General features: G+C 45.3%; 1 protein-coding gene across 1 annotated transcript; it reads right to left on the minus strand.

The window, feature by feature from the left end:
* Nucleotides 1-816: 816 nt before the first annotated feature.
* On the minus strand, nucleotides 817-12,979 carry Lyg2 (lysozyme G2). The gene is made up of 7 exons (XM_087568976.1): nucleotides 12,956-12,979; nucleotides 12,723-12,775; nucleotides 12,182-12,254; nucleotides 6,829-6,972; nucleotides 4,854-5,050; nucleotides 3,985-4,123; nucleotides 817-2,852 (listed from the first exon to the last, which is right to left on the minus strand). Exons 3-7 carry the CDS (start codon nucleotides 12,222-12,224, stop codon nucleotides 2,734-2,736), a joined length of 642 nt encoding a protein of 213 aa, XP_087425102.1. The 5' UTR covers nucleotides 12,225-12,254; nucleotides 12,723-12,775; nucleotides 12,956-12,979; the 3' UTR covers nucleotides 817-2,733.
* Between the last annotated feature and the right edge of the window lie 2,561 nt (nucleotides 12,980-15,540).

The following is a 15,540-nucleotide window of genomic DNA, read 5'->3' on the forward strand; positions in this document are numbered from 1 at the left end:
CTTCCTCTCTGCCCCCTCTCTCATGAAACAAAACTGAATGGTGTCTCCCACCCCCATCACCTCTGAATCTTCCCTGGCCGCTCTTGCATCCACTCTGCCCCAGGCCCTGCCCTCAGCGGGGCTGGTCCCCAGCGATCCCAGGCACTAAATCTTCCTCTTCTGTTTGCTAGTTTCCTTGTATGGAAAGAACTGTTAGTTGGTAATGATATTTATCCTAAGGGCATCGATTACAAAGAAATACAAATGGGTATGGCTTTCACATGGTAGGTATGATGGTGCACACTTGCACAGGGAGATTGAGGAAAAACTTGGGAGTCTTGGGCAAGCCTGGGCTGCACAGGGGGACGTTTCGGTTTGTTTTGTTTTAAGGCATTTATTCAGCTGGTGCACGAAACACACACACACACACACACACACACACACACACACACACACACACACACACACACACACAGCTTTATCAAAGCAGCATGTCCTGGTAGAGGATGGATGAGAGAGCAGAGCAGGCAGAAATGAACAGGAGGAAGAGGAAGGGGCTGGGGCTTGATATTTCAAGTGCAGGCTGTGTCCTCTGTGGCTACAAGACCTCTCAGTAGGCTCCATCTCTTAAAGGTTCCCTTCTTCCCATTGATGCCAAGTTGGGACCACGGGTTGAACATGGGGGCTTTCAATGGGGGCACACCAGATCTAACCTATAACACTTCTCTTTACCCCAGAAGATCTTAAGAGTGAGAAGTAAAGCTTACAATTAAAGACCTGACTCAATCGTTATCTCTGAGAGGAACACGGGCACCAGATATAAAGAAATTGAGACGGCTGAAGACATGAGACAATTTAATGGTACCATATTTTGGGTTAACATCATAGGCATTGTTCTCAGTAGATTCCTAGGAGTTGACCATTGAGCTACTGGTGGAAGGAGGATGGAGACAGAGATTGTTCTCTTGGGTCCAGTTAGCTATTCTAACAGATTCTGCAGAAGCCTGGCACTGGAACCAGGAGGTATAGTAGATGTGTATTTCAAGACTATTTGTAACGTGTTATTCAGTCAGAGACAGAAACAGGAAGCTCTGGAGCGATGGTTCCTCCCTCCTACAGTAGATGCTACCAGTACCTCCCGTGCCCCTGGACCTCTCAGAATTCTCACTTGGTCTTCCTGTCTGTGCCCCCTAGCTTCTCACTCTTGGAAATTTAGACAAGGGTTCCACATTTGTGCTTGTTTAGCACATCAGACTAGCAATACATGACACCCTCTCCCTACAGGTAGGAACCTCAACCAGTTGCTTTCAGAGGTGCTGTGCAGACTCCAGTCCTGCCCCTGTGTAGGTAAATCTGTGGTGAATGCTCACAGCTTTCCTGCAAGGCTGAGTCCTGTTGCCAACTAGGGTAGTGGCTTGGTGACATGTGCTTTGCTATTTTCTCACTCCATATCACCGAACCACTTTATAAGAGTGTTTTCTGTGCCCCCCATAACTACTTGTACCCACATTCTTGTCACAGGTCTGGTTCAGAGGGAGCCAATTTAAGGCACCTTTACTATGTGGCCTCCTCTAGGACATCTCTGCATGTCGGTCGGAACGAGAGCCTGAGGAAACCTTTGGGGAGTAAGGCAGTGAACTGTTTGGACACACCTGGCCTACACATTAGCTATCTTTACAATGGTGATATCTAAGGGGCTGGTGTTGGGTGAAATTGATGCTTCCAGGGGAAAACCCAAAAGAAATCACCCCTGAGCAGTGTGGTCATCTGAAGAATATCTCAGTCTGCACACATGCAGGGTTGGGAACAATAGTTAATAGCTGGTAAGGCTGGGGCCTTGTCAGATCCCTAGAATTGATTACGCTATAGATACGGCACTCATACTTGTAATACTAGAATTCAGGAAGCTGAGGCAGGAAGATTTCTATGAGTTTGAGGACATCTTGGGATATAGAGCAAGACCTTGTCTCCAAATCCATGATTCCCAGTTCTGATCTGGCCCCTTCCTCAGGCTGGGTTGAGCCATCACAGGGCAGAGAAAGATTTACCTGACTCTTTACAAAGTGGCTGAAGGAAGGAGAGTAAAAATTTGGTTCCTTCTCAGAGAAGAAACAGGCAGAAAATATCCACCAAATATCCCCCAACAAAAGCAAAAGGCCCAGGAGCCACTTGGCACAGATGCCGAAAGCTTCATAATCCAACAGGTTATCACGTCTTCTCCCCACCAGGCAACCAAAAGCCACAGCCAGCACCCGTGTCCCTGCTCTGTCTATTGCCCCAGGGTGGATCTGGCCTCTGAGACAGACACATCTCATGAGCAGAGTCCTAGCAATTGGGGTAGATACTGCAAAAGGGACTTCTGGTTAGTAATTCTGGCAGAGTTTAGGTGATCATTAGAATCATGGGCTACAGCTAGACCATGCACATGCCGTATGCTATGATATTTATACTGACCACAAGTTATATGTATGTCTATGTAGGTTTCCTAGGAACCATACGAGAAGTCAGGGTGTTTTCTTTGTGATAAAGATGGGACCTGGGGCCTTGCACGTATTCAGTTGTTCAAGCAACTGAACGGTTGGATGTCCTCACCTCTCTTCCTTCCTTTCTTTAGCTAGCTTTGATTGAAAACTTCGGAGATGAACTTTCTTTCATAATTTTAACCATTTCTTTGCTCCTATTGAGTGAAATGGGCTAATGTTAAACCTTGAAAGAGAGACTAGCTGAGTGCCTCACCAATGTAACTCTCTCTACCTAGAAGCCATGTCTTTTATAGAATTTGGCACGGGCAATGATGTCATCCACTAAGTCGCCTTCTATGTCTGCAGGAGTGACAATAGTTTCCATCCCCGACTTAAAAGCAGTCAGACCACCTGAAAGGAAACACATGGGGTTTAGATTCCAATCTAAGTCAGCAGAAATAAGACCCGAGCTTCCAATACCACCAGGCAAATAGTCCAGAGTAGTAAGGTTTCTGTTTTCCCTTTACATAGCCCAGATCTGACAGAACTAATACAAGATTGTAACATTTTCTCATTTATTCAACAATTCATCCATCCAACATGTTTTTACAGCACCTATTGTGTCAGAAATGTCCCTCACCGAGAACAAGCTACCCAAGACCTGTTCATTTCTCAGGAGGGCTTGTGTGTACGCATGCACCATTTTACCCTAAGAGTCCATCTGCAGTCATTGTTGATATATTTAAAGGACTTGTGTTTGAGGCTGGCTGTACTCATTCCTGCCTTTGAGGACCTTGGGATACTAACAGAGAACTCCTTGCTCTGAGTTCAGACTATTAAAGGACGGAAAGAGATTATCCATGAAACTATGTAAGTCATGATCCTATAAAAGGCAAAATGAAAAACCGATGATGGATAGGAAGAAAAAGCCAGTGAATCTAAGGGGGAAAATTCTGTTTTTCTGGCTGTGATGACTGGCTGTTTCAGTGTCTCCAAAACCAAAACAAAACAGAAACAAACAAACAAAAAATTAAAAACAAAAAACAAAAGGGGGAGCTATGTCGGTAGGATTAGTGAGTTAATTCTGGCTGGAGCTGCTGACCTTGAGGGGCTCTGAGTTCAGCCAAAAAGAGTTGTTTTTTTGTTTTTGTTTTTTTTTACTTAGACTTCTCTGAGTTAACTGAAGCTCTGAAATTTCTCAGAGTAAAAGTTTATTCAAACAATTTGAAAAAAAATAGTAGTGTTGGCCCAGGAAGGAAAAAAAAAAAACTATGAGAATGTAAACACTGTTTTTAACTATTTTGTTAAGGTGTTGGTCAGTGGCTTAATAGTTGACCAGAAGTACAATTAGAAGAAGCCCAGCATCTTGCAGGAAGGTGAAGAATGTGAGGCCATTTAGGACTCAGAGGTTGCTAATCCATTCTTGAGATGAGCGCCTTGGAGCCTGCGCTGTGGGGATGCTTCCAGGGGGCCTGGGCCACGGTTACTTTCAGTAATTTCATTTACTTGCCCATTTAAATAAAGCACAAGGCGTGGGGCCTACCTTTCAGGTGCTGAGCTGCATTCCAGGTAGGAAATTTCCTCTTCAGTGCCTTAATTCTTTCTGTCAGAATCCCAACAGACTGTAGAAGGTGTTCCTTGCTGTCCCAGGAACCAATAGGATGGTACATGTTTTTATCAAGCTAGAAAATTCAAACAACCATGTCAGTGTCTGGGCAAGGTGGCGCCGTTTCTACAGTTCTGCAGTTCCCAGGTCTCTCCCCTTGTATTCAAGTTCAAATACCAGTGGTAGCATCTTTCCTTTAATCCAGGAAGGCCTACATTCTGATGTCTTGTCTCTCATAGACAAGAGAGTCAGAGAACTGTTTTGGAGAAGCTCACTATGTTCTTTCTGATAGGTGGAAAGAGGAAGAGAGAGGAGAGGGAGAAAAAAAAGATTTCAAAACAAATACTTAGTATCCAATTTATAAGTTTTTGTGATGAAAAAATGCAGCTAATTCAAATATAATATTGTTTCTAGCCAGGCTTGGTGGTACAGATGATCCCAGTATTACAGGTAGGAGCCCAGCATAGGCTACAAAGTATCTGGTTGACCAGAGCTACAGAGTGGAATGCTGCCTCAAAATAAACAAAGAAAAGGCCTGGAAACCGGTTTTAAAGAAATGCCCGGGTTGGGGATTTAGCTCAGTGGTAGAGCGCTTGCCTAGCAAGCGCAAGGCCCTGGGTTCGGTCCCCAGCTCCGGAAAAAAAAAAAAAAAAAAAAGAAATGCCCAAAGGCTGTCTAGAATGAAACGCCACAGGTGTCACAGAGGGAGGTGTGCCCAGACACCTGGGTGTTCCGTCCTGGAATGGACTCTGAGCTTCACCTCGGAGAGATGAAGTTAGGGTAATGTAAAGTCTCTGGCCCCCTACCTGCATCAAGCCAAACCTCTGTCCTTTATGGTCCCAGCCATTTTGCAGGACAGCCCCGCCGTGGCTTTCCCTGGAGATGATGGCAGCGATGAGGGCTGGGTCGATGCAGTGCCTCTGTCCCACTTCTTTGATGAGGATCCGGTAAGGCTTTATGGCTTTCAAGTCCATCTCGGCAAACATTTCAGAACCGTGGATCCCTATGTCGGCAGAAAAGAAACGATTAAACAATTTCCTCTGCTGCAGAAGGGGTCCGGTTCTCGATCTACTAGTTTAGCCTCTGCTTCTAACCACGCCCACAGATCAGGGCAATCATTCCAACTGCGGAAACCCAGGAGCCACTGACGCCTGCCTGAGCCTCTACAGCTCTCTCTCGTCCTCCTTCCTGTCAAGACGCTGCACTAGGGGACTAGGAATCAGGATTTTAATCCGGCTCTGCAACTAGCTAGTTCTGTGCCAGAGGTTGTGGTCTGTGCACTGAGAACACGGATTCATACATGACCTTGCACGAGGAAGGCTTAGCATGGGATTGCAAAGGAGAGAAGTGTCAAGAATGAGAGGCTCTGCCTGCTTAGAATACTCATGCTGCACCGTGAACTGAGCACAGCAAAGCCAGAATTGAACCTTTGAATTCTTTTGCCAAAATCAACACATCCAGGCATGGTTTAGAAAGAATCAGGAACCCATAAACATACAGCCACCAAACCCAGACAATATTGCTGATGCCAGGAAGTACATGCTGACAGGAGCTTGATAGAGCTGTCTCCTGAGAGGCTCTGCCAGATCCTGAGAAATACAGAGGCTAATGATCGCAGCCAACCATTGAACTGAAAACGGGGTCCCCATTGGAGGAGTTAGAGAAAGGTTTGAAGGAACTGAAGGGGTTTGCAACCCCATAAGAACAACAATATCGGGGTTGGGGATTTAGCTCAGTGGTAGAGCGCTTGCCTAGGAAGAGCAAAGCCCTGGGTTCGGTCCCCAGCTCCAAAAAAAAAAAAAAAAAAGAACAACAATATCAACAAACAGACTAAACCACTACCCAAAAACTACACATGGACAGACCCATGGCTCCAGCTGCATATGTAGCAGAGGATGGCCTTGACGGGCACAAATGAGAAGAGAAACGCTTGGTCTTGCCAAGGCTGCCCCCCCCCGCCCCCACTGTCAGGGCAGGGAGGCGGGAAGGGGTGGGTAGATGGGTAGGGGAGCACCCTCATAGAAGAAGGGGGAGGGGGAGGGGATAGGGGGCTTATGGACAGGAAACTGGGAAAGGGGATAACATTTGAAATGTAAATTAAAAAATCCAATTAAAATGTTTTTTTAAAGACCTTGAGGTACAAGATGAATATGCTAGAGACATTTTCTCTTCTCTTTTAAAATAAATTATATATATTTCTGAGCTAAATAAATAAATAAATGTGTAAAATTTGAAATCAAATATATTGTTGCCCCCCCCCAAAGAAAGAAAGAATCAGGAAATAAAAGAAGTAGTTTGTTAGGTTAGCTAGGACTTTTTGGGGGGGGGCAGGGCAGGGTCTCACAGTATAGCCCTTGCTGAACTAGAATTCAAAATATAGAGCAGTGGTTCTCAATCTGCCTAATGCTGTGACCTTTAATACAGTTTCTCATGCTGTGATGACCCCCAACCATAAAAGTATCTTGTTGCTACTTCATAACTGTAGTTTTGCTACTGTTACAAATCATAATGTAAATATCTGATTTGTGACCCCTGTAAATGACCCCCATCCCCCAAAATGGGTTGGGACCCACAGGTTGAGAATCACTGATAAAATCCTTTCTTCTGCCTTAGGATGTACACCACCACTCCCAGCTTGATTTTTACCTTTTAATTTTGATTCGTGGTTGTTATTGTTATTATGATGTTGGCACCTTTTCAAAACTAATTACCTCCTAAGAAAACTCTGCAAATGACAATGGAGATGGGGATGGGTAGGACCCTGCTCCATTTTGTATTTACCACAATTCATCAGATTGTTTATGTCACAGGGAGCCCCAAAAGTCTCCATGGTCATGACATCTCCGTAGCAGCCATGGTATAGACGAGAGTGCACATGAGGGTTTGTGGAGTGAGTGAACCCAGGATATGAGCCCCTGGCAGTGCCTGGAAGGCAGAATGATTATACGTGAGAAAATTACTTGACTTCTCTCTCTCTCTCTCTCTCTCTCTCTCTCTCTCTCTCTCTCTCACACACACACACACACACACACACACACACACACACACACACACTGTGTAACAGTAGAGACCTTAACTTATCCTGCCCAACACTTTTTCTACCAAGGATTGATCAGACAAAGCAAAAATGACCCTTTCCCATTTTGATCGCAAACTTTCTTTTATCCTCTGGACATATTCCAGAGCACCATGGGAATGTGTATGAAAATTGGTGCATACAGGTTTCGTGTGTGTGTGTGTGTGTGTGTGTGTGTGTGTGTGTGTGTGTCCGCCCAGCGCAAGACTCAGAGAAGGTTCTAGAGCACCTTCTGACACAAGTGCTTCTGGGCATGGAAATAGCCCATCATGTGATGGGATTGTATGTTCATATGCGATCCCATTATATTTATATTTTCAAAGAAACAATACAAAGATGAACCAAAGAACAATGAGAATTGTTAGGGAGAGGAACAGGGCTAGACACTAGGTGTTGGGGGTTGGTCTGAATCTGCTTATATTCATATGCTTAATTCTGTACCCCAAGATCTGGTTGCCACAAAATGAGCAAATTCCCAGTATGCCAGTCCTTGTTATACAAACCTTACTCCCCAATTTAAAAAAAAAAAGGTTAAATAAAACTGGCAACAGCCAATTACTGAGGGGAATAGAGAGGGGTGGAATATGAGTTATCAGACTGGGGGGTCATAGTAGGGACCACAAGGAGAAGGAGAGAGAGAGAGAGAGAGAGAGAGAGAGAGAGAGAGAGAGAGAGGAAGAAGAAGACAGAACAGGAGGTCTCCATTAGTCACGATGGACCAGCAGCAGGTGCCAGAGCAAATGCCTCCCGTGAGCACCAGATCCCTGGAGCAGAAGTAACCCAGGAAGACTCAAACAGTAAGTGCTTGGGGAAGTAGCCAGTCTAGTGTTCGAGAACTAGATTAGGGGTAACTCCCCAATAATAGCCCAGAGCCTAACAAATAACTCACAGTTTCAGTCTCATCATTTGACGGTAGATGGGGATAAACATTAATTTGCAAGTAGACTTTTTTTTTTGGTTCTTTTTTTCGGAGCTGGGGACCGAACCCAGGGCCTTGTGCTTCCTAGGTAAGCGCTCTACCACTGAGCTAAATCCCCAGCCCCGCAAGTAGACTTTTTTTAGGTAGTTTGTAGGTAGTTTTTTTTTTTTTTTTACTCTGGAGGCACGCAGATACTGCTATAGTTTAAAAATGAAATTGACTAGGAAAGAGGAATTATCAAGAGACAAGCAAACCCAACACTATACAAAATCGGGAGACTAACACATAAGATACAATTATTTCAGATGCGCTTATGTCAATGTAAATATATCCAGTGCATCATAGGACATATATGTGTGTTATATGAATATATTGTGTGATCATAAATTATATTCAAAGGCTCACTGCTGGTTATCTTGATAGTCTTCACAAATGATAACATATGTACTATTAGAAAAAATATATGCAACACTGCATAGGTACAAGTCTAGAACCAATGTAAAGCTTTTGTGTTCTCAACTATGAATTTAAAATATCTATGTGAATATGAAATTGATATTCTCTTGAAAGAAAGATGTTCATTCTCTAGTTTTTGCTATTTCAAAGATCTGAAGGGAACGCCAGCACCAAGTGAAGCATTCCTCGCTCCCAAACTGTGGTCTCTGTGGTCTCTGAGTACCACTCTCTTCTAAGAAGGTCCAGGTACAGAAAATGGCCGATTCCTGGCTCGGGACCCCCCCCCAAAAATGTGTGTGACAGGGAGGAGCCACATCTTCTGCTGGAGATGGTCTTACATTTTGCTGGTGAAAAGTTTTGTTTGTCCTTTTTAGTTTATTTTACTTTCTGTGTATGGGCGTTTTGCCTGCCTGTAAGTCTGTGCACCACGAAGGCCAGAAGAGGGCGTTGGATCCCTTGAAACTGGAGTTAGACAGTTGTGAGCCACCGTGTGATGCTGAGAGTCTGACCTGGGACCTCTTGAAGAACAACCAGGGCTCTTAACCACTGAGCCATCTCTCCAGCCCTAGGCAAAAGGTTTTGATGTTTTAGATTTGCTCTAAAAGACTTCAGTCAAACATATACACGCCACATACACATAGCTATGCGCATGTGCACACGGGCAGAGTAAAGCAAGGTAGGCACCAGGGGCTAGATAAAAGTGGCAAAGGTTTTAAGCTGTTAAGGCTGGTCAGGGTTGGTCAAAGCTTACTATACAATTCTCTGTCTCGTCGGTTTGAAATTTTCTCCAGCTAAAGGAAGTTTTAGACCTGGTAAGTCAGCTCAGTTGGTAGAGTGCTTGCCTAACTTGCCTGAAGCCCTGGGTTTTATCACCAACAAGGCATAAACTGAGAGGACTGGTAACACCAGCAATCTATGCAGTCAGTAGGTGAAAATGGGAGGACCGGTTCAAGGTCATCTTTGGCTATGAAGTGTATTTGAAGCCTTGGCTACAGGCAGCAGTATTGGCCACACAAAGAAACCCTGTCTGGAAAAACCACACACATACACATATATTTATTTGTATGTATATGTGTATATGTATATATGTACATGTATATATATTGTTTATAAAATATATGCCTTAATGTTTTTCCAAAAGTAACTTTATGAAAGCGAGTGGGGGTTATAACAGGAATCGAGTGTGTGTTCAGCACGAGCCAAGTCTCAATCCTTGGCACACACACAAAAAAATCGCTTTGCCAGAGAGCCTTTTTTATTTGCCTATATGAAAAAGAATCATCCTCACATTTCACTCCTTGGCCCCTAGTACCTTCCTTTGCTATGAAGAGATTGACAGGCTCACTGTCCATTCATAGAGGAGCAGCTCACTGTGTAGGCACAGCCCACAACCATCAACGCAGCCTGAGCTACTTACTAAAAATGCTTGCCCTCTGGGCTCCCATACCAGGTCTACTGAGTCAGAAATATTATCCCCAATGCCAACGAGCCTGCTCTTCAGTAGCCTCCTCAGCTGACTGTCATGCCTGTTTGAGGACTATAGCTTTAAGGACCTGCAATCGACCACAGACCCTCTACTGCTCATGCCAGTGTCATCGACGCACAAGTCTTTTAAAATTTGTCATCCTTCGCTTGCACACAGATAGCACAGGGGCTTGTCATTAATTCACTGGCTGCACAACTCTGCTCTTAGCTGGCAATTAGAAATGAGTGAAAATTTACCAACATGCTGTTCTGCTTTTGACCTCAGGTAGCTGCAAATTATTGCTCTTAGCTTGGGCTCTCATTTACGAGTTTAGAAGACTTTTAAAGTACTTCCTTTCCAATCTATCATGACAACTGGAACACTGTTTGCAGAGGGTCTTCATCTTTCCTAGGCTGCTGTTTCCACGATCTCTTCCATTATTTTCTATGTATCTATTTTTATTTTGAGAAAAAGTATCACTCCCTAACACAGACTAACCTGATATTCACTATGAAGTCAAGGCTAATATCGAACTTGTGGTAATTCTGCATCAGCCTGAGTGCTGAGATTACAGAGATGAGCCACCACACCTAGCTCATCGCTTCCTCTTCCTCCTCTTCCTCCTCTTCTCTTTTTTCTCTTCTTCACCTTCTTCCTCCTCCTTCTCCTCTTCTTCTCCTTACACTTCCTTCTCTTCTTTCTCTTCCTCCTCCTCCTCTTATCCTTCTCCTTCCTCTTCTCCTTTCTCCTCTTCTTCATCTTCCTTCTCTTCCTCCTCTTTCTCCTCTTCCTCCTCCTCCTCTTCTCCTTTCTTCTTCTTCATCCCTTCCTTACTGTTCCACTAACCTTATCCAGGACAAGGGCTCAATTCCTAGCTCCCGCATAGTGGTTCACAACCATCTTGCAGTTTTAAGGTATCCAATGCCCTCCTCTGCCCCACACAGGCACACACATGGTGCACAGACATATACACGCAGGCAAATCACCATGCCCATAAAATAAAATAATTGTTAGAAAAATGAAAAGGAATCTTCTTTTCTGGCCTCACCGACTAGATCACTCCACCCTGGACATTTCCCTGGCATCTGACCAGAGAGCTCCTGCTAAGTCATTCCTTCCCTCCAGCAGCCACTTCCTCATTTCTTGACCTCCCCCAAAGTCTTTCAGGTCTGACCATGCTATACGGATGTGACTTCTTCCTTCTAAATCCCCACGCTAATGGATTTTCATTCTACATGTAAAGCCTCTCATCCACTCCCTAGCAGCGAGGATTTTCTCTTCATGTCTTACCTCTCGCACTGTTCCACACTCCTCTTTCTAAGAAACTCAGTCAAATGGGTGCACTGTCAGAAACTACATAGGCTAATTAGTATTTAATTATTTTAAATCCCTGCTAATACCTCCTTTGTGCACTTAGCAAGCAGAAGACGCTCTTAAAAAACGAGCAGTTGGGCTGGGCAGTGGTGGCGCACACCTTTAACTCCAGCAAGCAGGAGGCAGAGGCAGGCAGACCAGTGGGTTTGAGGCCAGCTTGGTCTACAGAGTGAGATTCAGTACAGCCAGGGCTACATAGAGAAACCCTGTCTTGGAAAAAAATTTTTAAAAAATGCAGTTGGTCAGGGATGGGGAAGTGGGTTTGATTGCTATGTTCATTGAACTAGTGTGACAGCCAGCCTACCAATCAGAACGTCCAGTTCCAGTGAGACACCTTGTCTTAAAGAAACAAGGTAGCGAATGATGGAGGAATGATGTCAATTCTGACCTCTCCCTGTGTGTACATGCCCTTGTGCATGCACACACACACACACACACACACACACACACACACCTGTACATACATCACAGACACACACACACACACCTGTACATACATCACAGACACACACACACACACCTGTACATACATCACAGACACACACACACACCTGTACATACATCACAGACACACACACACACACACCTGTACATACATCACAGACACACACACACACACCTGTACATACATCACAGACACACACACACACCTGTACATACATCACAGACACACACACACACATACACACACACCTGTACATACATCACAGACAGACAGACAGACACACACACACACAGAAGCAAACAACTACTCAGTCTGTTAATAGCTAAGCCAGTCACTCTCTGTTCCTTCTGACATGCTAGAAAGCAGACACCCTGAGAATAAGGGAAAATTGCTACTTACCAATGAGAGCAATAAGTCCCCAGAACACCACCGAGGGTACCATGGCTGTCACTCTTACCCTTCAGGACCTGTTCTGGATGGAAATAGAAACACATTAATTTTAAAACTTGAAGGTTTCTTAACAGGAAGTCCCTGTCATTTAAACAATACATCGAAAAGCTCAGAATCATTTCCAATATAGTGTCTGTTTCCCAGCTCCTCGACAGCGGCCCTGCAGTCCCAAGCATAGCTGCCCTTAGCACACTCCACCAGTGTGACTCCTGAACACCCCTTTAGCCTTCAGCACACTGTGCCTGCCCTTAGAACACACAGTGTGACTCCTGAAACAACATCCCTGCAGCCTGAAGCACGCCATGCCTTTCGCATACTCTTGACAGTGTGACGCCCAGTAGATTTCAATCCGACATCACGTCTTCCTGCCCCACATACACTGAGCCGAGGGTTGCTGTATTCTGTCTCTTCTCAGAAGGGCTCTTCCCCCCTGTTTCCTTTCTGAAGCGTGCTCAGTGTTTCACAAGACGCAAGGGGAGCAACCACTCACCTCCCCTGCAGTCTCCCAGAGAAGTCTTTGGAGACACCTTTAGCGGCAGCCACCTGTAGATTAAGATTTCGCACAGGGATGGCCTTTAATACATGTCCTAGAGCAGAGGTGTGACAGTCGGAGGCTCCATCAGGCGGAGGCTGGCTGGGCCTCTGGCTTCGTTCAACTGAGCAGACCTCAGTGTGGCTCCGCCACTGGGAAGGAAGCTTTTAAACACCAGGACCTAGACTCACCTGCCTCCTCTACTTTTGTCCTGTACCAGTGATTGGCAGAGAAGCTTTATATAGGGTTTAAAGGGCCTCTGTTTAAAGCATTGACCTCATTAGACCTGATTATAGTAGTACTTTGGATTTAGGTGGCTCCTTTAATAAAAGGACTTCAAAGCGTTTATTGACTACAGCGAATTAATGAATCTAACGAACCCCAGGGTTGCACTGGAGGCATCTATCCAGTGGATTGTTCCTGGAAACCTAAAATAGCACTAGGCATACGTCTTCTGAATTTGAGTAAAAGATGCTGATAATTAGCCTAGAAGGGAGAAATAAACAAGAGATACTAGCTCGCTTCTGAATAGACAATTCACCTGAAAAGCTAATTTACTCATTCCAGTAGCGTTAGGATTCCCATGCAAAGATGTCGTACAATCCTGCCGCCAGCATATCTCTCAACTGTGACAGATGATCCTGCCTCTGGGATCCAGGTTCACCTCTAACAGGGTAGCTGTCTGTGGTAGAGGAGAAACACAAAAGCAGGGAGTAGCAATCTGAATGTCTGTTGCCCCCATTACTTCTTGTGTGTGCATGCACATGCGTGTGTGTGGAGAGGCCACGAGTCAGTATTGGTGTCCTCCATTCTCACCTTCTACATTATTTTCTGAGATGGGGTCTCCTACTGATCCTGAAGTTCATTAACTAACCAATAGTAGCTGTCCAGGGGTACTCGTCTCCGCCTCCCAAGCATTAGGAGTACGCATGCGTGCCGTTGTGCGCAGCATCTTACCTATGCGCTGGGAGTTCTTGTTCACATGCTCAGCTCTCTGCTGACTGACTCTACTGTCTCTAGCTCTGTCTTTCCCAAAACTTTCTAAGGAAACAGGCGAAAAGGATTTTGCTGGGGGGGGGGCGGTAAATATATCTCCAACAAGACAATATCACACACACACACACACACACACACACACACACACACGCTTATAAGAGACACATACAGGAAATGAAAGAACATTCTTACACTAGGCAAAGCACATTTCCCAGAATGGAGGGAGAAGTCTAGCCCGGACCCCTCCATATATGAGAAATGTTTTTAAGACTACAGGAAAAGGCACTGAGCTAAATGGCACTAAGGCTTCCTAGGGACATGGCAGAGCCTGGGAGAAGTTGCCCACATGGAACGGGTCTCTATCTCAGGGCATCCACGTCTGCCCTGTGTGCTGTATTGTAGAGCAGGTGCATCCAGAAAGGCCAGGCTGGGATGCTTTGGGCCGACAGGAGAGTCCCCGATTCCTGCCTTGGGTCTCAGGGAGATGAGTCATGGAGGGCCTGCTCTATCTCCACTGTCAACACTGCAGGCAGGGCTGCTCATTAATAAGGGGTTCTGCACAAGACTAGCTGCCCTGAGGCAGCCTTTAGAAACATGGAGGTTATTACCGGCAACAATGTCACCCTACAGGTCACACTGAGGCACTGGGTTTGGGGCCTGCCCAAGTGTTGGTCAGGAATGAATTGGGCAACCAATGGGAAGCTTTCAGGACAAATACGACATGAGAGTTCAGGGAAGAAGTAAGAAGAGAAAGAATTTAAAGGTGAAACCAGGTGGGGGCTCATGCTGTCCCTCGATGCTCCTGCAAATTGCCAGCATTCTTAGAATTCTATTGAGCACGAAGCCCACTCATTTTCTCTTCCCACTTCCAGAAGTGACACTGTGAATCCTTCTAGGCATAAAGACCACAATGTCCATAAGCCTTGTGATTTATTGTTTTCAAGTGTGAATCATTCTGCTTTGCTCAAACTGAGATGGGGGGAGAAGAAATTTTATTGGACAGTCTTCAAATGCCAGACTCCTCTGTATTTACAGTGTTCCACAGTCCAGTAGCCGTGTGGGTGGGTGCTATTATTTTGGAGATAAGGAAACCGGGACTCGGAAAAGCTAACCGGCTTATCCAAGATGGAGCAGCGACAGTGGGCAGAGTCAGGATTGGAACCCGGGTCCCTGAGACTCCATAATCAATGTTTTCCCACAACAGCAGAAGAATCCGTCTCTACACGAATGACCCTGAAGAGCAGCCGTTAACAGCAGTCTGGGCACGAAGCCCCCGAGTGTGGTCCGCAGGAATAATGCCAGCCACGGAGAGTCACACTGGTGTCTCTGGGTGGTGCTTGAGTTCTAAGGCACAGAGTGATGTGAATGGGTTGAATCCACTGGGCTCGGTTTTCTCTGCAATGATTTGGGTAATATGTACTGGGTTTGAGCAGTGGGCATGGCAGGGGTGCTGTACCCCATGACTTCAATGCAATTCCCTCCTAACACAGAGGATGGCTAGCTTCTGACACATGAGGATCTTAACAATATCTTGATATTTATGAAAGAAACCCACAGACTGATTCTCTGTCACTTTCCAAGGATGGCAAGAGTGACTATCCCCAGAAGGGACTTAAGGGGACCTCAGCACCCAACACAATCTCCACAAGTCCTTCAGGCTTCCCCAAATAGAAATGGAAAATGCACACGCAACATCTTTGCTATGCAAACCAAATTGCCGGTTCCTGAGACTCGTCAGTATATCAATCTGTGGCAGCCTCTGAGGAGTCTTGATATATTT

The sequence above is a fragment of the Rattus norvegicus genome, chromosome 9 (assembly GCF_021556685.1).
Source record: "Rattus norvegicus strain SHRSP/BbbUtx chromosome 9, alternate assembly SHRSP_T2T, whole genome shotgun sequence".
Lineage (NCBI taxonomy): Eukaryota > Metazoa > Chordata > Mammalia > Rodentia > Muridae > Rattus > Rattus norvegicus.

Coding starts and splice junctions, on each gene's coding strand:
- Lyg2 (XM_087568976.1), bottom strand. CDS start 12,224: ATGGTACCCTCGGTGGTGTTCTGGGGACTTATTGCTCTCATTG. Junction 5,051..6,828: donor AAACAATCTGATGAATTGTG/GTAAATACAAAA, acceptor CTGCCGACATAG/GGATCCACGGTTCTGAAATG. Junction 2,853..3,984: donor TGCAGCTCAGCACCTGAAAG/GTAGGCCCCACG, acceptor GTTTCCTTTCAG/GTGGTCTGACTGCTTTTAAG.